Source organism: Debaryomyces hansenii, assembly GCF_000006445.2.
Source record: "Debaryomyces hansenii CBS767 chromosome G complete sequence".
Classification (NCBI taxonomy): domain Eukaryota; kingdom Fungi; phylum Ascomycota; class Pichiomycetes; order Serinales; family Debaryomycetaceae; genus Debaryomyces; species Debaryomyces hansenii.
The window spans coordinates 669986-696820 of NC_006049.2; the positions used below are offsets into that span (position 1 = coordinate 669986).

The 26835-nt window shown below is 36.1% G+C and overlaps 15 protein-coding genes across 15 annotated transcripts; 9 read left to right on the plus strand and 6 right to left on the minus strand. All coding sequences in view use genetic code 12, as the record gives it.

Moving 5' to 3' along the window:
- Window positions 1-131: 131 nt before the first annotated feature.
- On the plus strand, window positions 132-425 carry DEHA2G07942g (DEHA2G07942p; the record flags this gene model as incomplete). The annotated part of the gene is made up of 1 exon (XM_461893.1): window positions 132-425. The coding sequence occupies one exon, from the start codon at window positions 132-134 to the stop codon at window positions 423-425; it is 294 nt and encodes a 97-aa protein (XP_461893.1).
- Window positions 426-486: 61 nt separating this feature from the next.
- Window positions 487-1143, minus strand: DEHA2G07964g (DEHA2G07964p; the record flags this gene model as incomplete). Its single annotated transcript, XM_461894.1, has 1 exon — window positions 487-1143. The coding sequence occupies one exon, from the start codon at window positions 1141-1143 to the stop codon at window positions 487-489; it is 657 nt and encodes a 218-aa protein (XP_461894.1).
- A 589-nt stretch (window positions 1144-1732) lies between these two features.
- Window positions 1733-5290, minus strand: DEHA2G07986g (DEHA2G07986p; the record flags this gene model as incomplete). Its single annotated transcript, XM_461895.1, has 1 exon — window positions 1733-5290. The coding sequence occupies one exon, from the start codon at window positions 5288-5290 to the stop codon at window positions 1733-1735; it is 3558 nt and encodes a 1185-aa protein (XP_461895.2).
- A 208-nt stretch (window positions 5291-5498) lies between these two features.
- DEHA2G08008g (DEHA2G08008p) lies at window positions 5499-7508 on the minus strand (the record flags this gene model as incomplete). Its single annotated transcript, XM_461896.1, has 1 exon — window positions 5499-7508. One exon carries the CDS (start codon window positions 7506-7508, stop codon window positions 5499-5501), a length of 2010 nt encoding a protein of 669 aa, XP_461896.2.
- Window positions 7509-7696: 188 nt separating this feature from the next.
- On the plus strand, window positions 7697-10843 carry DEHA2G08030g (DEHA2G08030p; the record flags this gene model as incomplete). Its single annotated transcript, XM_461897.1, has 1 exon — window positions 7697-10843. One exon carries the CDS (start codon window positions 7697-7699, stop codon window positions 10841-10843), a length of 3147 nt encoding a protein of 1048 aa, XP_461897.2.
- Window positions 10844-10884: 41 nt separating this feature from the next.
- DEHA2G08052g (DEHA2G08052p) lies at window positions 10885-11448 on the minus strand (the record flags this gene model as incomplete). Its single annotated transcript, XM_461898.1, has 1 exon — window positions 10885-11448. The coding sequence occupies one exon, from the start codon at window positions 11446-11448 to the stop codon at window positions 10885-10887; it is 564 nt and encodes a 187-aa protein (XP_461898.1).
- A 144-nt stretch (window positions 11449-11592) lies between these two features.
- On the plus strand, window positions 11593-12066 carry DEHA2G08074g (DEHA2G08074p; the record flags this gene model as incomplete). Its single annotated transcript, XM_461899.1, has 1 exon — window positions 11593-12066. The coding sequence occupies one exon, from the start codon at window positions 11593-11595 to the stop codon at window positions 12064-12066; it is 474 nt and encodes a 157-aa protein (XP_461899.2).
- A 707-nt stretch (window positions 12067-12773) lies between these two features.
- Window positions 12774-13781, plus strand: DEHA2G08096g (DEHA2G08096p; the record flags this gene model as incomplete). The annotated part of the gene is made up of 1 exon (XM_461900.2): window positions 12774-13781. One exon carries the CDS (start codon window positions 12774-12776, stop codon window positions 13779-13781), a length of 1008 nt encoding a protein of 335 aa, XP_461900.2.
- Window positions 13782-14126: 345 nt separating this feature from the next.
- On the plus strand, window positions 14127-15020 carry DEHA2G08118g (DEHA2G08118p; the record flags this gene model as incomplete). The annotated part of the gene is made up of 1 exon (XM_461901.1): window positions 14127-15020. One exon carries the CDS (start codon window positions 14127-14129, stop codon window positions 15018-15020), a length of 894 nt encoding a protein of 297 aa, XP_461901.2.
- A 103-nt stretch (window positions 15021-15123) lies between these two features.
- On the minus strand, window positions 15124-16308 carry DEHA2G08140g (DEHA2G08140p; the record flags this gene model as incomplete). The annotated part of the gene is made up of 1 exon (XM_461902.1): window positions 15124-16308. The coding sequence occupies one exon, from the start codon at window positions 16306-16308 to the stop codon at window positions 15124-15126; it is 1185 nt and encodes a 394-aa protein (XP_461902.1).
- Window positions 16309-16447: 139 nt separating this feature from the next.
- Window positions 16448-18067, plus strand: DEHA2G08162g (DEHA2G08162p; the record flags this gene model as incomplete). The annotated part of the gene is made up of 1 exon (XM_461903.1): window positions 16448-18067. One exon carries the CDS (start codon window positions 16448-16450, stop codon window positions 18065-18067), a length of 1620 nt encoding a protein of 539 aa, XP_461903.2.
- Window positions 18068-18108: 41 nt separating this feature from the next.
- DEHA2G08184g (DEHA2G08184p) lies at window positions 18109-21192 on the minus strand (the record flags this gene model as incomplete). Its single annotated transcript, XM_461904.2, has 1 exon — window positions 18109-21192. The coding sequence occupies one exon, from the start codon at window positions 21190-21192 to the stop codon at window positions 18109-18111; it is 3084 nt and encodes a 1027-aa protein (XP_461904.2).
- A 101-nt stretch (window positions 21193-21293) lies between these two features.
- Window positions 21294-22049, plus strand: DEHA2G08206g (DEHA2G08206p; the record flags this gene model as incomplete). The annotated part of the gene is made up of 1 exon (XM_461905.1): window positions 21294-22049. One exon carries the CDS (start codon window positions 21294-21296, stop codon window positions 22047-22049), a length of 756 nt encoding a protein of 251 aa, XP_461905.1.
- A 238-nt stretch (window positions 22050-22287) lies between these two features.
- Window positions 22288-23424, plus strand: DEHA2G08228g (DEHA2G08228p; the record flags this gene model as incomplete). The annotated part of the gene is made up of 1 exon (XM_461906.1): window positions 22288-23424. The coding sequence occupies one exon, from the start codon at window positions 22288-22290 to the stop codon at window positions 23422-23424; it is 1137 nt and encodes a 378-aa protein (XP_461906.2).
- A 574-nt stretch (window positions 23425-23998) lies between these two features.
- DEHA2G08250g (DEHA2G08250p) lies at window positions 23999-26638 on the plus strand (the record flags this gene model as incomplete). Its single annotated transcript, XM_002770549.1, has 1 exon — window positions 23999-26638. The coding sequence occupies one exon, from the start codon at window positions 23999-24001 to the stop codon at window positions 26636-26638; it is 2640 nt and encodes an 879-aa protein (XP_002770595.1).
- Window positions 26639-26835: the final 197 nt, after the last annotated feature.

Consider the following 26835-nt stretch of genomic DNA (forward strand, 5'->3'; position numbering starts at 1 on the left):
CTTCACCAACAATCCATGCATTAAACTAAATTGACAAAAAGTATAAAAGACCCCCGATACCCATTGAATTTATGATATTTTTTTTATTCCTTATAGTAATCTAACTACCAGTCTTTCGTTTAATATTAAATATGCAATTCTCCACCGTCGCCTTATTCGCTGTTGCCGCTGCTTTCGTCAGCGCTGATGTTGTCACTGAAGTTGACACCCAATCTACTTTAGTCACCATCACTGACTGTGACTCAACTGTCACTGACTGTCCAGCTAGACAAACTGAAGCTCCAGTTTCTTCTGCTCCAGTTTCTTCTTCTGCTGCTGCTAACACCACCGTTGCTGGTGTCTCCACTTACGAAGGTGCTGCTGCTAAGGGTCAATACGCTGCCGGTGTCGCTGCTTTAGCTGCTGGTGCTTTATTAGCTTTATAAGCAAATTAGTTGTGTAAAATAATTATTAGCTTTATGAGATAATATGACCTAAATATAGAAACTACTTAAAATTTGGAATTGTAGAATTGATCAATTGTATACGAGCCGAAGGTACTACACAGAAATCTTTACCACTGAGAGCACCAGAAGCTAGTAAGTCTGGGATTAATTCGGCTGTAAATTGCACAAGGCCCTCTCTTGTTTCCGGGTCGGTGAAAAGGTCGTTAATAACGTCGACAGCTAAGCCTGAATCTTTTAAGGCGACAAATATTTCTTCCCATGGGATTACATCCGCTTCGAGTAGTTCGATTAGAATATCGATGATCGCTGGACGCACGTCGCAATCGGTCAAAGACATTTTAACAATCGAGTTCACAAGCCCTGATTTCTTTAATGCGACAAAGACTTTCACTAACAAATCTTCAACAAAATCTCTTTTTGCAAGCCCCATTTCCTCACTGTCTTGGATTTGATCGATCTTACTAATCATTCCCAAAACATCTTTTAATACGTTGACTAACGAAAATGCTTTCTTTCCTTTGCTGAGTAAATCTGTAAGTCCAGTAGCAGCAACTTTTTCGATGTCCAATGCATCGGCACCACTCATATTGAGATCCAATTCCTTAAATAAGTTGACTTCCTTGTGGGTGTCTACCGGAATGCTTGCTGCACAGCAAGCAGTAATTAAGGTCGTTAATGTAATGAAGTGTAATTTCATTTTTTCTTTAGTAATTGATACTATATATTATCAGAATTAATTATCTTAACCTATTTATATTCTTTTTGTTAAACATAACAATAAGTATCCTACATTGGAAACGTAATATTCAGTATTAGCCATTATAACTGTTTACTATCTTGGTGAATATGTACTATAACAACTCATTTTGGAAATCTTTTGGGGAAGTTTTTGTCTAGACTCAGCATTATAATCTTCTAAGTTTTGATTATTTATGCTTTTTATCAAAATATTTGAGAAAGTTACGAAATTAAGGTTATTTTAAGCAAACTTTGAAACATCAACACAACGGATGAGTTACATTAAACGGTCTAAGTATATCGTCATTATAGAGAGTACTTGATATCGTAAATTATGACTGCAAAATTGGTGGTTTCATTGCTACCCATTAGTTTTGTGTAATGTGAGTAGAAGAAAAGCTCGTAGGAGATACTGTCAAATTGACGTCTTATATTTTTTTGCAGTTGTTTGCAAGGTGGGACAGGATTACAACATGTTATGTTTATCATGATTAAGGTTAAATAATTAACAATAAATATATTATATACAAATTTATAGTAAAACTAATCTATGCTGTAGGAAGCATCTCATACGTATTGCTATTCGATGGACGGTTTCTTTTAAGTTTGCTTAAAATTCTCAGGAACCGACTTTTATTACCAGTTCTTTTAGTTCTATTAAATTCTTCTATAGTAGAATCTTTCAAGCTGAACCCCGTTCCTATTTCGTTTTCAACGTCAGATTTGAATTGCGAATCATGATCTATAACTTTCGGAGCCTTCCAGTTTTTTAATAATAACGAACTAATAACCACACTAACAGAACTCAATGCCATGGCAGCGGCAGCGGCAGCAGGCGGTAACATAATATTTAATGGCAAGAAACATCCCATCGCAAATGGTAACATAATAATGTTGTAGATAGCAGCCCACAAGAAATTCATTTTAATTCTCGTAAATGTTGCATGAGAAATATCTAACGCTATTGGGACTCCAAATAAGTGAGACCGTTGACCTTGGCCATTGCCAATCAAAACAATATCCGCTGACTCAATAGCTATATCGGTTCCCGAACTGATTGCCATACCAATGTCCGCCTGGGCTAGAGCTGGCGCATCATTAATACCATCTCCAATGAATGCAATACCTACATTACCATCACCGCCAAATTTTCTCTTCAAATCAACTATTACTTTGTCCTTATGGATTGGTAAAACCTCACTAAAAATATTACAAGCAGGTATTCCTAATTGCTTGCCTACTTTCATGGCTGCACCCTTTTGATCACCAGTAATTATACCGACCTTATAATTCTTTTCGAATTGTAAATAATCAATAACATCTCTGGTATGTGGATCTAATGTATCACTCAATTCCACATACCCACTATAATTGTTATTAATAATCACATGTGCTAGAGTATTTGTAGAGTTATCTAAGTTGCCTGACAAATGTTCGTTTAAGATCGGCTTTAAATCAGTAAATTCTCTTTCGATCATTCGGTTATTACCAATATAAACCGTGAAGCTGTTGTTCTGCAAATTTGGTAGTTGTATAGTTGCTCTAATACCCAACCCAGTTAAAACTTTAAAGTCATGAATGGTCGTATTAAATGCATCCCCTTCAAAAGTTAGATTCAATTTCTCTTTAGCAGCTTTTACAATACCTTTTCCTACTGGATGTTCTGAATTGGCTTCAACTGATCCTACTAAATTCCACCAATCAGACAAGCTAAGTGGTCCATTCAATATTTGTTTGCTGTTACTGATACTCATATCACCTGTTGTTAAAGTACCTGTTTTGTCAAAAAGTATAATATTAATCTCGTTTGCTTTTTCCAATACATCGCCACCTTTGATCAAAACGCCATTTGTTGCTCCTACCCCTGTGCCGACCATAACAGCAGTCGGTGCAGCTAAGCCTAATGCACAGGGACATGCAACTACGACAACAGAAATTCCTAGTTTCAAACAAACGAAAAATTTTCCATTCATGTCCGTTTGGAAAATATTTGGTAAGGTTGTACTTTCATTATGAATGACATAACAAATAATTAACCAAAATGAAAAGGTAATGGTCGCCAAGACGAGAACAGTAGGAACGAATCTAGCTGCAATATAATCAGCAAATCTCTGGACCGGAGCCTTATTAACTTGCGATTCCTTTACTAAGTTAATAATTTGTTGCAATTGTGACTTCTTACCAGTTCTCAACACCCTGATATGGATCAAGTCAGGCCCATTAATGGAGCCTCCAATAACATGATCACCTTTACTTTTAATTACAGGTAACGATTCTCCAGTTATAATAGACTCATCAATTTCAGTCTCCCCTAAAACAATAATACCATCCGCCGGAACTTTTGCACCTGGCAAGACAATAGCTATATCATTTTCTTCGATTAAATCAATAGCAATATTTCTAGTTGGTAAATCAATAATAGCATTGGAAGTTGATTTATCGCCAGATTCGGCATTTTGTGATTTGAGGAACTCTTCATACTTATCAACATCAATAACGATTGTACAGTTAGTTGGGGTTAACGACAATAGTTTTGACAATGCTGTCGAGGTAGACCCTTTGGCTTTATTTTCTAACCATTTCCCAAAAGAAATAAATGTAAACAACATACAAGCGGTCTCAAACAAAAGCTTTGGTGGTTTATTTGTTTGCCCAGACCAAACACTCAAGACAATTGAAAATATTGAGAAAATAAACGAGACCAGAGTGGAAATGCAGACCAAGACGTCCATTGTAGCATTTTTACCTCTATTTTTAATAAATTGAATAAATTTTTTATTAAATACAGCGCCCAGGTGAAATTGGACGTGACTTGTCAAAGCAAATTGTATAATTGATATGAGGTATAAGCCTGGAAAAATCATTAGCTTACGCCATATTTCTAAGTTCTGAGTGTAGCCAAGTAATATCACCGGAAGCCCAAATATTAAACAATGAGTTAAATTGGTTTTCCAATATTGAATATCTTTAACCCTCGATAACAATCGTAATTGCGATGCAGACGATTGGTCAACGGAATTAACAACGATAAATTCAATTTCATCCGTTAGGTTGTTTAAAGCATCAACTAATTGTCGTATTCCAAGTGACGATGAATTATAAACAACAGATAATTCATCTATAAAGTTGTCATTGTCTTCATAAATTTCTTGGTTGTCGCGAGATCTTATAGCTTGGATTGCTGAAGTATTGGCGTCCGACATTATTGGACCATTTGCATTATTATTGGAACTATTTTTGAATGCCAATTGGAAGTCAGTAACAGCAGGATAATTCGCTAAAAGCGCTTCTATATTATATTGTAAATTGGTCAAGTCTGTATGTTCATTAATTCCGAAAATCTGCATTGTAAGCTGTTCCTCTTCGTATTCTTCATGCTTGCCTGAAGAGAGATGTTCAATTTCTGACGATTCAATAGTACAGCCAAAACCACAATCTTCAATAATTTCCGTTATGCCTGTGGTGGCAATGCTATCTCTATGCCTAACCACCGCTTGTTCTGTGAGTAACGAAACAGATACATCCAAGATATGTTCATTGTTTTCCAAAGCGCTGGTGATTGATGCGCTACAAGCACCGCAAGTCATGCCCGAAATAGAAAGGGTTGTGACAATTACGTGGTTCTTTTCTGACCCGTTACCAACTGGCATCGTAGAAGCAACCTGCACATCAAATCCACAATTTTCTATAGTGTCTTTGATAGTAGTATCGCTAACTCCCGAATGCCTAATAGATCCATCACCGGTCATCAATGATACCGATACTTCCTCAACACCTTCCAATTTCTCTACTGCCTCAGTGATTGACGCAGAGCACGATCCACAAGTCATACCCTGAATAGACACTTTCGTTAAGAACATCAATTCTCCGGAACCAGTGGAATGATTGTTCTTAGTTAATACCGCATCAAACCCACAATCCTCTATAGCTTCTTTCAACTCTGAACTAGTTATTTTTGCTTCATCGTACGTTACTTTTGCTTCTTCTGTTATCAATGATACGGATGCATTCTCCACCCCGTTCTTGCTTGTCAACGCTTCTGTTACTGAAGCTGTACATGCGCCACACGTCATACCTGACACATTGAATAATGCAATCGAACTCATGACTTTAGCATTTATATACTATTTGACGTATTTTTTCAAAAATTACAAAAATGCTAACATTATATATAAAGGAAAATTTATCTTTTAGATCTATCCCGAAAGCGGTAACTGTTAGGTCCTGCATATAGACTAGCCGTCTATTTCATATCAGGTACCTATAGAAAACAAAGTAAGCCGTACCAATTTGTATACATTGTAAACTATATAGCTAAATAATCCCTTCATGACTTGAAGAGTTCTTATCTCTTTGCTGTTGAATTTTTTTCAACTTTTTATCTATCTTACCTTTGCCTGGTCCAACTCCATGAAATTTATGCGATAAGTACTTGAAAGCCTCTTTCGTATTTAATTCTGTACCTGATTCGTCTCTATAGGACAATTTGACATCAGGGTTATAGGTAGCAAGGTTTTCATTAATGGATGGTTTATTTGGTTTCCTGGCACCTCTATGCGAATTAGTGATATTTGAGATAATATTTTTCTCTTTTAGGACCTGGTCAAGGTGCGACTCAAATATCTCTTCTCTTTCTTCCTTGGGTAAGTTCATATACGATTTATCTGCTTCTAGGTATTCCCGGAGCATCCGTGATTCGATTGAGATCTTCAATTTTAGTAGTTCTGCCTGCTTTAATGCTTCTCGTTGTTGTTTGGCCTTTTCGTATTCGTCGTCTGTTTGCTTCTGGAGAATCTGGCGCGATTGGAGGAACTTCAATGTTGACGCAAGGCCACCGTTAAAGGAGGGGGAATCCGTGTTTTCCTCGTGATTGACAGCTTCATCTTCTTTCTTGACAGAGGAAGAGTCCGAAGCTTCCATTTCAGCGGGGTTATTGTTCGCAAGTAGGTTTTCGTCATCTTCCTGTTTAATCTTCGGTTCTGATTTGATTTCTGGCTCTTCGTTTACTCCATTTGAGTTACTTTTTTCATCGCCCGTATTTTCAAGAACATTTACACTTAGTGAGTTCAAAAAGTCACTTGTATCATTATATACTATTCCTCCGTTATTTTTCTCCGCAGCAAATGAGATATCATCACGATTCTTCTCTTCATCCCATCTTCTAAACAGTTTGACTTCTTGTGCTATTTGTTCTGGCGTCATATGCTTCCTATTTTTCTGTTTCAAATTTCTCTTCATCGAAAGGACCGAATTCAATTCGGAATCATCTGCAAGCAACTCTGCTGGATCAAGCACCTCAAGCTCAACTGGTTTAATTGACGTTATTTCTTCTTCATCTTTTGCGTCATCAGTTTTATTCCTCGAATTCTGAGTTGTCTTTTTCTTTAACTTTTTCATTTTGATGGGCTTTTTTGGTTTCGAGTAGTCACTTGCAGGCTGAAGTTCCGAAGCTTCAACATCTGAAAACAAGTTCGATATTTTAACATGTCCCTTGGACGATTCCATGTCTGTAGAGTTTTCTTCTCCTGCATGGTCTTTGGTCGATAATTTAATCGTCGCATCTGTTATCATCATATTATCCTCATCCTCGTCATTGTCATTGTTGTCTTCTCCCATCTGAAATCCCCTGACGGTTCTTCCATTATTTTTCACACTTTCTGCACCGACTTTATCTTGCAACTCCTTCTTGAATCTCGCATCACGTACCAATGCCTCGTTAGTCAATTCATCTCCTTCCTCCCCTAATACGTCTATATCTTTCAAGGTAAGGATTTCGTTATTCTTCAATGTCGATAACTCCTTGGAATTATGTCCTACACGCAATCCATTCGTTTCGATGGATTCGTCCGTTTGCATCTTCTGTCTCTTGGCTGGCCCCTTTGGTTGACCCAACTTTTTCAACCAATCGTCAGTAGATCCATCTTTATCAACCTCGGACAACAACGTCTTTCCAGTGGCCAACCTTTTCCGTGTCAGATTTCGTGCCTTAGCAGTATCTATTCTTTGCTTTATCTCATCATCTCTCTCTTTATCTCTAATCTCTGATTGATGTCTTTGAAAATTTTTGACTTCGTTTTCTTCTCTGCTAGCAACTAAATTTTCGTCTACCGGAATTGGCTTAAGTCCTAGCGATAACCTGAGTTTGTTGGTCTCTTCTATGGATAGTTCCTCCCCTGCTTTAGTTGGCTTTGGAACCAGCTGTGCGGTTTCCTGATGAGCTATCACTTCATTACTTTGATTACCCGGTACAGGAATTGGCTCAAGACCTATACTCACACGTAGCTTATTGGTTTCCTCAATTGATAATGATATTTCCTCCGTCATGGCCTTAATTTCTCCAATTTATAAGCTATCTAGCCTTAAAGTCATCGCTTTATCGGTGATATATCGAAGGGTCATGTGACGCGACATGGAGCTTTTGTTTACATTTAAATACATCAACACAAACGGGTCTATTGAACGTTTAGTTTCTTTGAATTCCCAGTAACTTAGACATCATTGGCACGATAGACATGGAGAATTCATCATTGCTGCTACCACAACAGCAATTGACGATCGAGAGTATTCTCGGTACGTCAGCTAAGACCCCAGACAATTTCGTAATAGAAGGAAACTTGATGGCATATACAGCAAGTGGGGGAGTGGTTGTATGCCAGTTGGATTTGCAGAATAACCGAATCATTTCCCAAAGATTCTTCTGTGCTAATTCAAATGGACAGAATAACAACAGCTCGAACCCTAGTTCGGCTAACGCATATCTAAATATGGCATATGCAGAAGCATCAAATCAAGAAGCCTCTAGCCCAACAGAAACGGTAAAAGATTCATATGGGTTTCCCATAAGCTCGGAGCCGGTGATTATCGCAGGAAATGGTATAAATGTAAACGGAGATAATAGTCCAAAAGGTTCTGATACAATTGATTTGAATTCTCCATCCAAGTTGAAGGAGAGGGTACGATCAATAAACTGCTTAAGTCTTTCTCCAAATAACAGGGTACTTGCCATAGGAGAAACAGGCTACCAGCCAAGGATTCTTTTATTTTCTTTAGCGCCAGATCTGAATAACTCGCCAATTGCATTGATTTACGAACATTCGTTTGGTATCAATTCGATTACGTTCTCCCCAGATCTGAAATACTTTTGTTCATTAGGTCTAATTAATGATGGGTTTCTTAATGTTTGGAAACTCGGAAATAATTCAGTGCATTTGCAGGCTAGCAATAGATGCTCTTCTATAATCAACCAAGTTATTTGGCATGAGAATTTTATTATTACGTTGGGTTTAAGACTAATCAAGGTATGGAGATTTCTCCAGGATACGTCAAATGAAAATGAAAAGGTTCTACAAAAGCCATCCGTGCTAAAGGGGAAAAGTGTCCTTCTTGGTCTGTTAATCAATTCTAACTTTATATCGGGTAATATCCTAAACAGTGATGAATTGTTATTAATTGCGAATAGTAATCAATTATTGTTGTTAAAACTTACTTATGATAGCCTTAAATTAATTTGTCTCGAAACACCTAAATTTATGTTAAAATGCTTACTCGTTGATTATGAACTAGGGAAAGTTTGGGTAGGTTCAGATGATTACACCATAAAGTCCTTAGATTTTTCGGATTTAAATGCTACAGTTAACCCTACATCTACTCAATCACCAATGAGTAAAATCAATACAATGTTCGGAACCACATCTTTAAGTCCAACTAAGAAAGAATTAAAATCGAACCTGTCAATATTGAAATTATCTAATTTTAATACAGACAACCTTGTCTATTTGTCTGATTCTGAAGAAATAATAATCTACAGCAAAAAAAATTTAAAGTCTGAGAAGAGCTTGGTTAGCTCATTAATGAATGACTTATCGGGTATTAAAGATACTTTTCTGAATGATTTATTAGTATTTTCCAAGAGTGGGTTAATAAAACAAGTGATTGACTCTGAAACAAAGGAAGAAGACAACTTAAGGGCCGTCATTAAATTCGATTTACCCTCTAATGAACTAATTTCCAATTCATTAACAGCTGTTGATTCAAATGGAGAGCATTTGATATTGGGTGACAAATATGGGAATATATACATAACAACGAATAAAATTAACGAGCCATATGAAGTTATTTACCTGACGAAAGCCCACTCATCTACTATTAATGATATTGTGTATTTCAAAATAGGCAATACTGAATTTTTTTCAAGCATTTCCAGAGATAGAATGATTCAAGTCTTTTTTAGACCTGACGACGAATCCTCGAGGTGGGATATACTACAAACCTTGCCCTTACACACAGGTAACTTACTTAGAGTATTATTTTATGATAGAAAGCTTTATGTTTGCTCTTCTGATAGAACAATATCTGTCCATAGGTTTGAAACCGATAGAGATGAAATTAAGATATATCAAGATAAAATAATTTCCATCAAGAATAGTCCTATTAATATGAAAATTATCGACAATGATTTGATAATATCTACAAATGACCGAAATATGCTTATTTATAGCATTAAAGAAAATTTAGAGTATCAAAGATCAATTAAATTATTTAACGAAAAAACAAATGAATCATTATTAGTGGAAAACTTTACCATTCATAAGAACTTAATTATTGTCGCATCATCTGACAAATCAATAAGAGTTTTTAACTATATTCTGGGCAAACCATTAAGCGTTAGCTGGGGTCATCTGGATGCTATATTGAGCTTAGTATTGAAACTAAATACTAATGAATTGATTTCTATAAGTATAGATGGTTGTTTATTTAAATGGAATTTTAACGAGTCCAGCAAGAAAAAGTCAACTGGCGCTTCTAATTTAAATATTTCTCCAGATATCAAATTCGATTCAATACCATTATACAGTAAGGTTACCAGAAAAATAATACATACACCAGCAACTTCAGGAATAAATTCCAGTTCCCCATTCAAGCCGCTGTTAGCAAGATCAAATTCTGACCATTCAAGTCTACAGGAAAATGAAACTGGTGACATCGACACTACAGTATCTCCTACACCACCTTCGAGACTTTCCAATGCAACATTAAAGAGATTAGAAGCAAAGAAAAAGGCTGGCGAACGAATAAGCCCTGTGAGATCCAATTCAGTGAGGTCAATACAAGCATCACCCGTTGTTAAGAATTTAAGCAAATCAAATACATCATTACTGCCGCTTAAAAGTTCTTCTACTAGGCCCAATACATCGCCTTCTTATAAAAAAACCATAGATTTGAAGGGTTCTCCAAGAAAACCTTTGAGCTCAACATTAATGAATACTTTAGCATCGCCCGTTAAACTTAATGGCAATAACCAGTCTGAATTCATGGAAAGATCCATTGCTCATTTGGCAATGATTAAATCGCAAATATTAAAGGAAACGATATCGAATACCAACAAAGAGATCTTAAGAAAGGAAATAAACGATATTTCTAATTTGTTAGAAGGCGACAATGCCCAAATTGATAAGGAAAACCAAGTGCTTAACGGATTTGTAAATTTAAAAATTGATGACAATAATAGGATGCATTACGAAGAAAAACTATTAGAAAATTATAGTGATAAACTAGTACAAATATTTCAAGATAAGATGAAAGACAAGGGCCTTAATGATAAAAACGGCATTTTTACTAACCTTTATTCATCTAAGAATTATAATAATGACGTTGATTGATGCTTAACTATGTACATATATATTAGACAGAATGAACTTGATTATTTTTGATCATCTGCACGTTTTGCCGTAGGATTGATTGTAGCTGCTTGTATTGGGCTTGAATCAGACTTAGATTCTGCGTCTGCCTTTGCCCATGGGTCCTCTTGTTGTTCAGGTTTATGTTTATTTTGAAACTCTTGATTCTCCTTTTCTACTTTTGCCAACTCTTCGGCCAATTTCATTTTATGCTCTTCTTCCAATCTTGCCTTTTCAAAGTGCCATTTCTCATCTGCTTGTTGTGCCAAAATTTTCATTTTATGTTGTCTAAGCTGATCATTGGTTAATTCTTCTAAAGTTGGTGCTTTTTGTCTTGTTCTTCTTAACCACTGCAACCATTGAGGTGGTATAGTACCAAAATAATCTGCTTTGAAAAGATGATGTTTGTAAGGCTCTGATTTCCTTCGAAGTCTTTGCATATTACCATCAACTGTGAATTCCCAATAAGTATTTCCATGTAAATCGTAACCAATAAAAAAATTCTTACGAAAGGGAATATCTCGACGAGCTTTCCATTGATGAACCAACCTTTGCAAAGGCGTATACTTGTTTTTTAAAGGATCCATTATATCTTATTGTAAGTAGCAATATATAGATCCACTTTACAGAAATTTTGTACTAATCATGGTGACACAAAAATTAAGAATTTTTATATTGCACAGATAAAGGAACATCTATTATATTGGAAATACGATACACAATACAGTGCAATGACTGCATCAAACAGAAGGGGCAGTACGCATAGAAACTCAGTGACTCAACTAAATAAGGTATTGCCGGTTCCTATACAATTAGAAGATGAAACAAGCTCGGGGCATTTCAATTCCACATCTCATATAACGGACGTTTTGGTGGGAGACTATCATGTAATACAAGGGGAGGGAGGATCATCGTACGTGGTATGGTCGATACGGATTATAGTGGATGATTCTGTTTATTCATCGATGGTGATATATAAAAGGTACAGTGATATTCAAAGATTCAGAGAAGCACTTCTCGAACATTATCCTAACACTGAGATCCCTCCATTACCTCCCAAAGATAACTTCAGCTTCCAAAGATTGCTGATGTCGGACTACTGGCTAGAGAATAGACGCAAGGGACTACAGTGGTTCATGACAAATGTAATGTTGAACCCGAAGCATCAGCATTCACCGGTGATAACTCACTTCATTTTGAACTAACAATTCAACGCCTGCATTCCTTTGCCAAGTCATGGACAAGAACACACTTACTTTGGAGTTGCATATGTCTTGCAACTATATATGGCCACATATTATCGGCTTGTCGCGGTCCTTATCTGACTCGATTTTTATCATTGAAAAGCACATATTATTGGAATTTATAACAGTTATGTGCTTGTTAATATGATGCAATCCAAGTGTAATAACGACCAGGCCACAATATGCTTCTAAATGTCTTTGGGTACAACTACAATACAAACCTTACATTTTTTTCTTTTTTGGATCGGCATCGAGAAAATTAGCGAATTCGATTCATAATCACGACTTGGTCTATAGTGGCCGTCTGCATCTGCTTCACTTCTAATATGTCACTCTAATGGCTCACACGTAATACCATCCGACTCGTCTTACATTTATAGATATTGTATTATATAATTAATATTATCAACGGCTCATCTATTTAAAATGGTCTCAAAAGATTACCAATCACTGGTCTGACCCTCTGTACAATCACTAAGCATGTCTAGTCTACAGGATTAGTCAACGTCCATGGTCTTCGATTCTCATCAATCTGTCTAATCTAGAAGATCTGGAGAAGGGTCGTGTTCTGATCATTAGAAATACCTCGGACCTAGATTCGAGATTCGTTATTAATTGTGGAATATAAATATAATGGAAAATTCATCACTTCCTAAATTCACAAGTTTATGTTAAACAAATTTAGAAACACCGCTATACAATTCAAAAGAATGGTTCATCATAACGTCACAATTATTGGGTCAGGCCCAGCCGCTCATACTGCTGCTATTTACTTATCTCGTGCTGAAATCAAGCCAACATTATATGAAGGTATGTTAGCTAACGGTACTGCAGCAGGTGGACAATTAACCACTACCACTGATGTTGAAAATTTCCCAGGTTTCCCAAAAGGTATTAATGGTACCGAGTTAATGGATCAAATGAGAGAACAATCAGTCAGATTTGGTACTGACATTATCACGGAAACTATTTCCAAGTGTGATTTGTCATCCAGACCATTCAAGTTATGGACTGAATGGAACGAAGATAGTGAACCAATCACTACGGATGCAGTTGTCATTGCTACAGGTGCGTCTGCTAAGAGAATGCATTTACCAGGTGAAGACACCTACTGGCAACAAGGTATTTCTGCCTGTGCTGTCTGTGATGGTGCCGTTCCTATTTTCAGAAACAAGCCTTTGGCTGTTGTAGGAGGTGGTGATTCCGCTTGTGAAGAAGCTTTATTCTTGACCAAGTACGGATCTAAGGTATACTTATTGGTCAGAAGAGATCAATTAAGAGCTTCCAATATCATGCAAAAGAGAGTCCAAAACAACGACAAGTTGGAAATCTTATGGAACTCCGAGGCAAAGGAAGCCAAGGGTGACGGTAAACTCTTACAAAACATCTCTGTTTACAACAACAAGACCAAGGAAACCAAGGATTTGCCAGTTAACGGGTTATTCTACGCTATCGGACATATTCCAGCTACCCAAATTTTCGCCAAACAACTTGAAACCGATGACCAAAACTACATCTTAACCAAGCCAGGTACCGCGGAAACCTCTATTCCAGGTGTTTTTGCTGCAGGTGATGTCCAAGATAAACGTTATAGACAAGCTATCACTTCTGCTGGTACCGGTTGTATGGCTGCATTAGACTGTGAGAAGTTCTTATCTGAAGAAGAGGCTAAATAGATTCATACGTAGATATTTATTCATAGATTGTATATTTTGCTTTAATCGAATGACGGATGCAAATCCATCTCCGATTTCGGATTGAAAAACATTTTGAGTTTTGTAGTCGCAATTATACCTGCAATAAGCATTTTTGTTCCTTAATGGCAGGGTTGCCATCTGATAGTCCATTTTGTTACAAAAATACGGCATATCATAACTAGAACTCTTATCATTAGAGCACTATACCTCTCCCCAGAGAGTATAGGAATCTGTAGTCGTGTATTTACCATCAATTTATAAGTGCTATCAGAAGTTGACTAATTGTCCTTTTAACGATGATTTATGTACTGGTTTAATTAAACAATGTCTTTTAACCTGAGTAAATCGTTTTCCAATGATTTGGAATCATTAGGAGCGGATTCCGCTATTACGCATTATAAGGATTTTCCAGAATTTGATAGCTTATCACAGAGTCTTGACAATAACTTGTATAATATAAATAATAACCAACTAGTGTCTATAAAGAACTTGTTACAGCAATATGAAAGTTTGCACAACCAAGGCGACGAGCAGAACTTATCTGTTAAATTGCAAAAAGTCTCGATAAAACTTTCAAAAATATTGAATAAGACGACTGAAAATTTCAAGTCTGTTAATGAGATAACCAAGAAATTAAATGGTTACCTTAACGAGTGCGAGTCAAACCACGAGGACGAAGATACGCTACATTATTTGAGACGAAAGGAGTCGATATTGATAGAGTTGATTAAATCGAGCATAAATCAATTTCAGAAGTACCAAAGAAAGTTTGAATCTTTGCAGCAAGTAACTGTTGCGAAATATGGCATTAATGGTGATCCGGATGCTATAAATTCTAAAGGTCCTACAGAAGATTCCACCTCAGAAGCACAGCAGCAGCAGATGCAAATCGATTATGAACCTATTAATGCTGAGGAGTTGGAACAACAATCGTTATTAGTTGAAGAAAGAGAACGAGAAATACACCAAATATCGCAGGATATTTCCGAAATTAACGATATTTTCCTGAATTTGCATGATATCGTAAATGAACAGCAGTTTTCAATTGACAATATAGAAGATAATATTTTAAGATACGGTGGTGATGTTCACGGAGCGTCCAATGAATTGAGAAGAGCAGAAAGATATCAAAGACGGTCTGGTGGCAGGATGTTTTGTTGTCTCGTTATTTTATTGGGAGTTGTCGGTACTGTTATTCTAATTGGAATAATATTTTAAATTGTCACTCTAGTGGTTATATTTACACATTTTGTCTACATAGGCTTCATATAGCATTTTCATTTTAATTCTACGAATAAGATTATCAATTAGATTCTATAAATTAAGGTTCCCATATGTTAATAGCCCCATCATCTCCTGCGGTTACAAGTACCTCCGTCTTATCGTCTAACGTGCACCAAGATACACTATTAATTTCATAGACCCCATGGGCGGATTCATAAACAGATTCGATTTCCCACTTCTTAGATTCAGTTTCTCTGTAAATAACTAATTTTCCATCTGATCCAGTACTAGATATTTTTCCAGTTTTCGCTGACCACGATACAGAATAGACAGCATATTTATGAATGGCAGGTAAAATAGCTTCCTCTTCCCAGACCATCTCGTTATTAGTGCTTTTAATTGAACTTGGCAATCTATCAGTAGTGTCTTCAATTTGTTCAGTTTGCTCTACAATACTAGACCAAATACGAACACTTAAATCGTCAGACGCAGAAACCAATCTAATCTTATTGGCATCGAACGTTGGGCTAGTTGGATTCTCAAACGAAGAACACCACACAGTTCCACCATGACCATTTAATATTCCCACGCAAGACCAATCATCGTCATCTTCATCTTGTTTATACAATTTTATTGTATCATCATAAGATGAACTTGCCAATAGATTTTGTGATGGGTGCCAAGTAATATGCTTAACATCATGCTGGTGATCGCTAAGGACAGATATACATTCAAACTCTTCCAAAGTCTCCGGGTCTGTTTCCCATATCCAGATTGTCTTATCTCTCGAACATGATGCCAACAAATTTCCTTGGTAGTTCCATGCCACAGATTTAACTTCATTCTCATGACCTTCAATTATAGCCATTAAATTCCATTCATTATTAATACTCGTTAACAATTGAGCATGTTTATCATTTATTTTTTCATCATCATCGTCGTCGTCACCATCATCCATACTATCTTGTTCTTCGGGCTCATCAATTCCCCAAATTGATATGGTTGAATCAAACGATCCAGTTGCCAATGCTGGTAAATCTAAAAAATCATCTACTGGCGACTCGACTCCACCTAAAGGGGGTTTAAAATCAACGGACCGAACGGATCTCTTGTGTGCTTCTTCTAACTTCGCCAATAATGGGAAGTTCTTCTTAGCTGACAAATTATAAATATGTGATGTTCTATCGGTGGAAGCTGTCGCTAACAAAGGTAACGTTGGATGTGACTTAGCACACCAAGCCTTATCATTATGTGCTTTTATAGACTTGATAAGTTTGACCATTATTGACTAGTCGTTATATAATTAAACTATGTCTTCTTTATAATACATGAAATATTAAATTTTTGTGTCACTGAAAAATATCTAAATGTCTGAAAAATTCTAGTATATACTTCATATTCATTATAATATACACCATAAGATGATAGGTATTAGAAGTATAGGGTGTAGGGTACTAGCCAACCGATCATTTGGGGTTAGGCTTGCAAACCAAACTTTCTACAGGTGCAAATCTAACACTGACAAGTCAAATAAGAAGACAGATAAAGAATTGACTTCAAACGATGCAAATAACGATAAAGTAGGTAACTTCAAAGTAAAGTCAACTTCATCACCAGCATCACCAGCTCCTATGGATCCAAACTCAGGAGTAAGCCATTATTTGAAAAAGGATAACAAGCCATATATTCCTAAACTCAAGCATGAACGATTAAGTTATGAATATCCAGGATTGCCAAATCAGGATGATTTCACTAAACATACGAACGAAAAAAAGCCAAAAGTTGTTAATCGTTGGTCCAGGTATTTTCCAAAAATAATCACTGCTGTTGTTGTATTATGGGGTGCATATGCAATTAAGGTATGGGTATATCTGCCAGAACCTGGTTCAGATAGTCAAGAATTGTTAGATCCTAAAGAATTCCACAGATTCATAATTGCACACAAGGAGGAAATTGATGATCAACATTTTCTTATCGAGTTGATACCAAAATTCAACCATTGGCAATATAGCTTTTATAGCAATTACGAAAGCAAAAGTATATGGAACGGTGACAAAATTTGGTCGGTTGATGTCAAACAACCGGACATTATGGTTGTGAGAGCTTATACTCCATTACCATTATTTTTTATGAAATCGGAATATACTAGATCTGGTGATAGGAAGCCATTATTGAAAGTCATTGATAATGACGCAGATGATTATGATAAACAGGGAAGTATGTGTCTTTATGTAAAGAAATATGATGATGGTGAAGTTTCTAGGTATATCTCCAGTAAAAAAATTGGTGATGAATTAGAATTAAGAGGTCCAAATATAGAATATAAATTCCCCTATCATCCATTAAAACAATTTCACGAGAGACCTATTTTCAGAGACTTGCCATCTAAGATTGAGGCTGAAAACTTGGTGGAAAAAATCAAGAAAGTTAATAATTTACCTGAATTCGATAATTTGACATTCTATGCCGCAGGAACAGGTATTACCCCAATTTTACAAGTGTTATTGTCTCGTAACCCTTATAGAGGATTTGTTGATTTACATTATTCGGCTCAGAAACCAGGTGAATTGAAACCGTTAGAACGGTTTTTATTTTTCTTAGAAAAGTTAGATAGAATAAAATTGCATACCCATTATGACAATATCAAAAATTCAAGGCTAAGTTCTAAAGATGTTGCTAAACCCGAATCTTCTGGATATATAAGTCCTTTACATCTTGAAGAGAAAGAAGAAAAATCTCATCAATTGTCTCCTGAGGAAGCGCTTAAATTAAGAATGCAGATTTTGAATGGTGATGATAAATACCAGGATCAAATCATAAATGATGACCTCAGGGTACATCGTTATAAAAATGCTATTGAGCAAGCTATTGTCACTAGTAAGGAGCTGAAGAAACCTTCTAGTTTGAGTTTAGTTTGCGGTCCTGATGGATACATTGACTATGTTGCAGGCAATAAGCATGCCGAAGTCAATGAACAAGGACCAATCAAAGGCTTACTAGGTGAGAAGGATTGGGATAATTCTAATACCTATAAATTATGAACCAAACTATTTATCTATGTACTTGTAAATATAACATTTAATTAATTAAATTCATCAATATCGATTACTCCAATCTTCTTGCCAAAATGGATCAATATTCTTTGACAGTCTCTATTTTTAGCACAGGAAAGAATTACTTCTTTTAATAAATCATGCTTTTTGATTCCACAAATTTCCAGATTCCAGTTTGCTTCACCATCTTTAGTGGCTGTACTATTTGGTTCGGAAGGACCTAGTAATTGATCGCAAACTTCAAACAATTTAGCTTTAAATCCCAATTCACATATTCTCTTCACATAAATTATAAAGAAATCGTGAAAATCTTTGAATTCGCCCAATAATTCACAGCACAATATCCTATTCTCCAAATGGCTTAATGATATAGTATTTTCTAAATTTTCAAATCCTTCTTTCATTAGCATATTTTTAGAAATCTTATTAAAATATTTTCCTCTTCCAGCTCTTGTTTTCCTTAAAATCAGCTCATTCGTTTTCTGTTCTAATAGTCCGACTATAGAAGAATCATTACTGTCACAAAAGAGGCCGTATGATTGTGGTTTCGATCCATCATCATTACCCAACGAATCCCAATAATGAGATCCAAATGCCCACCAAGATTCAGAAATCGTTTGCCAAGTACCCAAATCTTTATTAAACAAATAACCTGCACCATTGGATAATGTAATTAAAGGTATTCCATTATTGGTTATTGAGCACATAGTTATATTGTCAGACTTAGATAATCCATCTTCCTGGTATTTATTTGATAAGTCAAGCAATGAACTCAATGACAGAGGTGATTGTAAATGAATCTTTTTCTGCTCAATATTCCAAACGTATAATTCACCTATTGAGGTAACAGCCATTAAAAAATTCCCATGACTTTCCAAAAATGATAATGGGGATCCAAGAATAATTGGAGGTAGTAATTTTTTACCAGAAGTATGTGAATAAGTAAGTATTTGTCCATCAGCAGTACTGACCGCCCAGAATGTTGATCCCTCTGCCACGAGTTGAATGAAACGTGGAATGAAATCACACCAGATTTGTTTCTCTTTCTTGAAGTATGTAATACGAGACGGTTTTGTTTCATTTCCCAAACCATTCTTTACATCAAGAATAAATGAATTATCTTCTACTGTGCTCGATAATTGAAAATTCAAACGAATCTTCGGAATAGAAAGCCTTATCCTAGCAAATGTAGTGCTAGGATTTAAAACTACTGATCCAATAAACTTTACAGGTTCCAATTCACGTTTTAGTTTTTTGTTGGAGTTTTCATCCTGAGTCTTAGTTCTTTTGTTCTGTTTGTACAAATCATCTGATATTGAATATGATGGTTTATCAAATTCCATTAATACCTTTCCCGAAGAGACTAAGTTAGATGTTCCATTTGATTCTGAAGTGTTTGATTTTTTCACAGAATTGTTACTACTATTTTCATTCATAGATGAAATTAGCATTGGTTGGATTCTTTTTTTCCCGTTCTTAGTTGTTACCTTTGCCTTCTCTGGTGTGACTTTTGTTGGCTTCTCTTTGGGATTTTTAACTTGAGATTTTGTGGATCTAGTTGTACTCATTGCTGAGTGCAATATATCTTCAGTCTGTGTTTCAGGTGCATCCTCGATGATTGCAGGTATAACTTCTGGCACAAAATTTGTTACTTGCTTATCATGAGCCTGCAAATCTTGTTTCAATGGGCTTTCCGTATCAGCATTTTCCTCTTCGGGAGATATACTTGATAAGTCCTTGATACCTTCTGTTGGTTTTTTTGCTTTCGCTTCATGCACATTAATAGAATTTTTTTGATCGAGAATATCGATTACATTATGGCTGCTCTTTTTCGTACTTGGTGTTATATCTTGATCGGGTTTCTCGTTGAATGGTTTAATACTTGCTTCACCCGCTTCAAACAATTCCTTCCACAATTCTTCGGAAACAGTATTACCCAATTCTTGTGGATGAAAAGAAACAATACTTAAATGGCCATCCAAAGATGCCACAAACAACGAGTTACCAGTTTTATCCCAACAAAGGTCTACTATTGGTTTTTTGGATATTTCTTGTAATATAAATATAGGCTTGTCTTTGGTCGTATTCCACACTACTAATGTCATATCAGAACCTGCTGTAGCAATCACATTAAATAATTTTGGATTATCATTATTCTCGCTAGAATTATAAATCATCGGATTGTACTGTACAACTTCACAGTCCAAGTTATGGCCCACCAAGCTCAATATATTATTCCATCCATTAGAACGTGACAACAAAGATATTAACGATGTTTGGTTCTTGGAGGCCGTTGGTACAGAAACATACTCCCCATCGGGAGACCACGAAATTCGTTTGTAATCAACATTCATAGATGTTTTATTGATCAATTTCGATATTCTATTAATCAAGCGAAATTGATAATTTCTAGTCGTGGGCTCGTATTGGTATTGATACAAGTATATCAGTGTGTCATCTCCCATAGAAATCAAATAATGATTAGTAGGATCAAAAGCTATACTTCTTTGTACTGTTAGCTTCTCGAGGTTCGATAAAGATGTAAGTTCCTGGTAAGTGGCTTTCTCCGTATCGTATATATGGATCTTGCAATCACCACTACTCCACGCCAACATTCTACCGTCATCTGACCATGCTAAGTCCACAACCCTCGAGGTGCCGTCTTCTTTCCATCCAAACGGAAAAATTAACTCGTGGGTATTTTTCGAAATATCATGCATGTACACCTTCCCTTGAATATCTCCAGAAACAAACACATTCTCGTTTTGAGGACACCATTTGACAATATTGACAAGATCTTCATGCGCTGTAATACGTAATAATGGCTTCACATTCTCTATGTCATCTTTAACCGTATCTTTGCCTTCCGTGGTTAATTGTACAAATTCTTGTAAATTCCATACATTGATCTCTTTGTCTAATCCACTGGTCAATATCTTACTATTATCCTTGTTGATATCTATAGAATGGATTTGCCCACTATGCAACACAGAGGGAAACACTAAAACACGCATATATGTATATTCTGTTGTATATTCAGTCCAATTGGATAATAATAATGTTTTTATTTCATTTCTGTATAAGCGATTCAATTGATCAACATTGTGCGACATGGTAAAAATTTGTGAAACTCATCAAAAAGGAGGTTAGAACCTAATTGCATAGTGAAGTTGGAAATACTCGACAAATAGTATAGGAATTAGGTTGATATATTATGGCTAACGTCAATACTAATGAAGAATATATCAGTGATTCTTCGTCAGACTTTACAGAGTATTGGATAGATTTATTCTTGGGAATAAAAGGAAATGAATACTTCTGTGATATTGACGAAGAATATATCCGTGATAGGTTTAATTTAACTGGATTGAACCAGGAAGTCAGCAAATTGCCTACTTTGATTGATATAATAACAGATTTGGTGGATATAGAACAGCAACCAGAGGAACATAAGGATGCTTTGGAACTCAACGCTAGAATATTATACGGGTTGATTCATGCCAGATATATATTGACATCAAGAGGCTTGAACAAGATGTTCGAAAAGTACAGAAATGGAGACTTTGGATATTGTCCTAGGGTTCACTGTCAATTACACCCTTTGTTGCCCGTTGGGTTGAACGACCAACCCAGATTAGCCTCAGTAAAGTTGTACTGCGCTAAATGTGAGGACTTGTATAACCCTAAATCTGGAAGACACTCGGTAGTAGATGGAGCCTACTTTGGTACATCGTTTCCTGCGATGTTTTTCCAGAATTTCCCCCAAGTAATACCTACACATGTCAAAGAAACATACGTGCCAAAGGTGTTTGGCTTCAAATTGCACGATTACTCCAAGTTAAACAGATGGCGTGAATTACAAAGAGTTAAATTGGAGAAGAGGTTAGCAAAAGATGGTATCAAAATAGAAAACGTTGTGGGAGGGTTTATCTCTAATAAAAATACTGAAAAAAAGGAAACCGAGACTTAATCACTGAATTGCCTAATTTTTATCATTAACCGTTACTCCCATTCAAATTACGTGTAAATTAGTTTCATCTAACTCTCATTCGACCATTTATTTAGTTCTTATATATATTATCATTACGTATCTGTATTGACATATTGACATACTGTTGTGTGTAGGTGCACTACTGGCTAATATTTTAACAGTGCGATATGATTTTTCACTATTTCACTTAATCAATAGTAGATTACTACCCATCATAATGAAACGGGGTTCTATTAGAGGATTACTAGGTAAAAACAGATTCAGTCGCAGCTTCTCACATTCTAGCGTAAATGTGATAGAATCGGTTCCCAAATTTCCACCAAATTCCACAATATTCTCCTTGATTCAACCAACAGGAAAGATCCATCTTGGTAACTATTTGGGTGCCATTCGTAATTGGAAAGATTTATCTGAATCACAGAGTCCTGGAACGAAGTACATTTTTGGTATAGCAGACTTGCATGCGATCACGGTACCGCAAAATCCTGCCAAGTTAAAAGAAAACAGATATGAGGCCATCGCAAGCCTACTCTCAGCAGGGATTGATCCAGATGCTTGTATTTTGTATCACCAATCATCTGTGCCGGAACATACCGAGTTGAACTGGATATTGACCTGTATAACCAGTATGGGAAGCTTAAACAGAATGACTCAGTGGAAACTGAAATCACAGCAAATCGAGACAAGCACAATTTTTGACGAAGATGTCCTTGGGAAGACAAAAGCTGGTTTATTGTGTTATCCGGTGTTACAAGCGGCTGATATTCTTATATTCAAGTCAACGCACGTTCCGGTAGGAGATGATCAATCGCAGCACTTAGAGTTATGTCGTAATATTGCATCTACATTTAATCACACCTTCAAAACAAACTACTTTCCCCTTCCCAGCACTCTATTGACTCCGGCAAAAAAGATGCTCTCGCTTAGAAACCCCACCAAAAAGATGTCTAAGTCTGATGCGGACCAGAATTCGTGTATCTATGTCACAGAATCACCAGATGCTATCGCCAAAAAGATCAAAAAAGCCACCACTGATTCAATACAGGGTAAAATATATTATGATCCGGAAAATAGACCCGGCATATCCAATTTGATTAACATTATCTCCGGGCTCTCTAGAAAATCTGTCGTAGACACCGTCGAAGACTTACTGTGGGTCAAAGACCACAAACAATTGAAAGATCACGTCACCGAGCTCATTGTTGAGGAATTTACTGATAAAAGACATTTATTCAATGAGCTTATGACTGACTTCTCCTATCTTGATCTGATCTGTAAAGTTGGTACTACAAAAGCTAGAGAAATTACCCTGGTCAATATTCAAGAGATCAAAAAAATTGTAGGTTTGGACTAGCCCACCAAAAATTTTATACAGAGAACAATTATTCCGCTTATACATATAATCCCACCTGTAAATAGAAAACGTATTTAGAACTAAATAATGACACAATAACCTTAATTACTCTAGCAATCCTATTCTGAGTTTCAATATCTATTTCCATAGCTACTCGTTTTGATAAAATCGCGTCGCGTTTTGGAACACGCAAAATCTCAAAATCATGATGATTTGTAAACATTGACAATAAACCTTGAGAGTGCTTATACATTAGTGAAATTGTGACGATCCCGAAGATCTTTAAGTGAAGAACGTTATTTTATTATCCCATACTCCTTTTAATAAATAGCTGTTTCTTCTTATTAGTTGCATTTTTCTTATAAATTGAAGTTTTTAACAGCCAGTTCTATTATCCATTGCATCTGCGAATATAGTCATTCGTTACTAGAGAATTATTTATTGTGCCATTCGTCGTTGAGTTCATACTAAGACAGACGCAAAAAACAACATAAAAAAGAAAGGATCTAAACACATCATACAAGGAACACATATTACCACTGTTAATACTACTACCTAACTCTATCATAGAATCATGAGTTCAGACGAGTCCGCTGTTTACAAGCGTATGCAAGTAAAAGTGTTATACTCATTCAATAATAATCCAACCGTGTTTTTATCACGATCAAAGGTACAACATTCGGTGAAAATTGCTCAGATACCGATGTATAGTTCTACCGAGCTGCTGGAAGAAGAGATGATCACACTAGGAGCTTTTGACTTGAAGCATTGTACGCAACAGGTATTGAAGAATTCACCAGAAAATTTTAGATTGGAAACTGAAGATTATGCCGTATATTATAAGGATATCACGGAACAGCCTGATGAACCGTTTGTCTCGAACGGCGTGTTATCAAATTTGATAAGTTCATCCAAAAGTCATTTAATACCCGGAAGAGTCTGTCAAAACTTATCTGCTAGTTATTTGTTTGGTGACAAGAGTAGTTCTTCGTCGTTGACCTTAGAAATCAGATTAAAGTTACATACAATCGAAAAACAAGAGGCTAATCATCAACATGTGCAAAGTCAGATGAACTCTAAAAGGGCCAATGATAATATGAGCTATGCTCAAAAACGACCAAGAACTAAACCTATGGCTTCTTCAAATGCCGCAATGAAGGCTACTAGAACAAAGTCATTGCCTATTTTTTATCATCCGCCAAATCAACAAATCTTCAACATAATGAACGCCGATAAATCTAATGCTCCCTCAAAATACGATAGTAAAAGTGTGCAAGAAAGATTCAAACTGGCACCTTTCTTACAGGCTAAGATAATTGATAATCCTACCCGCAAGTCCAGGAGTCATCACAGTAATAATCAACATAACCAACATGCAATCAAAGAGAGCACACCAGAACCTCAGAGAGCTATGCGGACAAGATCCATGGTGACTAGTAGAATGCCACTATCTGTTTCTTTACCCATTCAAGAAGATATTCTTTCTGATGCAACTGATGACACTGATTATAATGATAACCACCCACCCATTGATGAAGATGATGAAGAGGAAGATGAAGATGATGATGATGATGATGGAGCATTTGAAGATAATGATACCTCACCATACACTCCACAACAGCCTCCTTACAAGGCAATCCCAATTTCGACTAATACCACTTCAAACTCTCAATTTCATGCCTTGCCGGATTTGGAAGATTTAGACAGTAGGAAAACACATACAATTCCTCATAATAAGTTACCAAAAAACCATGGATTGATATGTACTAATAGTAATTGTGCTACGGACTCGTCAATTACTTGGAGATATTTTGAAACAGGGTTCCACCCAAATTATCTTGGTATTCACAGGGCTACAGAGTTTGACAAAAAGCATTACGAAGGTATGTTTGGTCCGTTGTGTAATGCATGCTACTTATTTCTAAGAAACAAAGGCTTTATGAGACCTGAAGGTGTTGTCAAAAAGTACTTACAGCAACAAAAATACAAGAAGGAATTAAAACAAAAAGAAGAAGATGATAAGATCAATGAAATGTCTAATTCTTATCCTCATAATTATAAAGCTCGTCTGAATAGCTTGACCAGTGTTGCTATGAGAAACTCCAATCAATTTGGATCATCGCCGGTTGTTGCTCAATCACATAAATTTCCCACACCTCTGCATACGCCCTCTGCTATAAATCAAGTCATTCAAAACAATAATCATAATAATAGTAATAATAACAATAGCAATAACAGACTTACTCCTAATTATAACGATTTGAATGATTTCATGAATCAGCTAAACTCATTTGGAGGTCCACTCACGGATATTGATCCTTTGCCCCAAGACCAACAACAAGGAATAACTCCTCCAATGATGGCAACGAAATCAAATACAAGAGTTATTAACCTATATGATGATGGTGAGGACAAAGAAAATTGTCCACCGATGACATCAGATGACCAGAGAAGATCAAGTTCATCGTCACCGAATAAAAACAATTATCAAGAAATCGAAAATATGATGGTTAAATCGTTTAATCAGAATACTAATACTAGTCCAAATGGTGCACAAACGGAATGGATCAATAATCTTTTCGGCGAACCTACACCAAGGGACCAAACTCCCAAAGATGGTACTACTGGTGAGAATGAAACTGGCAAGCTATCTGCTAAATATGGGACACCAAACGAATTAAAGCATTCACGAGGAACGAATAATGATGATACTGAAAGCGAAAAAGAAGAGAATAATCAATGTCATCCTCATTTGCCCCAATTACGAACATTCACAACGCATAATAGGTCATCGCCAAACAATTCCAAAAGCATGCAATCTCTGGCTGCAAACATGCCATCCTCCCCATTGATTATTTCGAACCAGGAAAATCATCACGAAGATATTGATACGTTCTTAACTTCGGATACCCATCATAAGCAGAATAACTTCTCAGAACTCGAGAGTGAAATGAACACTTTGGTAAATGATAATAATATGTTTCACGATAAAGAAAATAATCATTCATCGCCATCTATTGCCAAAGCATCTAGAAATAACACCACAATGTCATGGGGCCCAAATCAAAAATCAAATAGTCTCGCTAATATCGAAGGTGGATCGACGCCTAATACCGATTTTTATTCCAATGATGATAGCTCTAACACTCAGGAAAAGAAGTATCTTCATTCAGTTGATATTAATACAGTTTTCAATGAACAACTGAATCATTAATTTCTCCTAGTTAATTTTTAATTTTCCTATAGCATATAATACATATTAATAGAATAGATCAATTTGATTGCAAAAAAAGGTCGCATTTATTGTTCTTTGTGTAATAAGATCATTTTTGGGAACCTTTAGAGAATATGTAATACGATATTATTCATGTTATAAAATTGATCACAAATATGATATTCATATAATCAAAA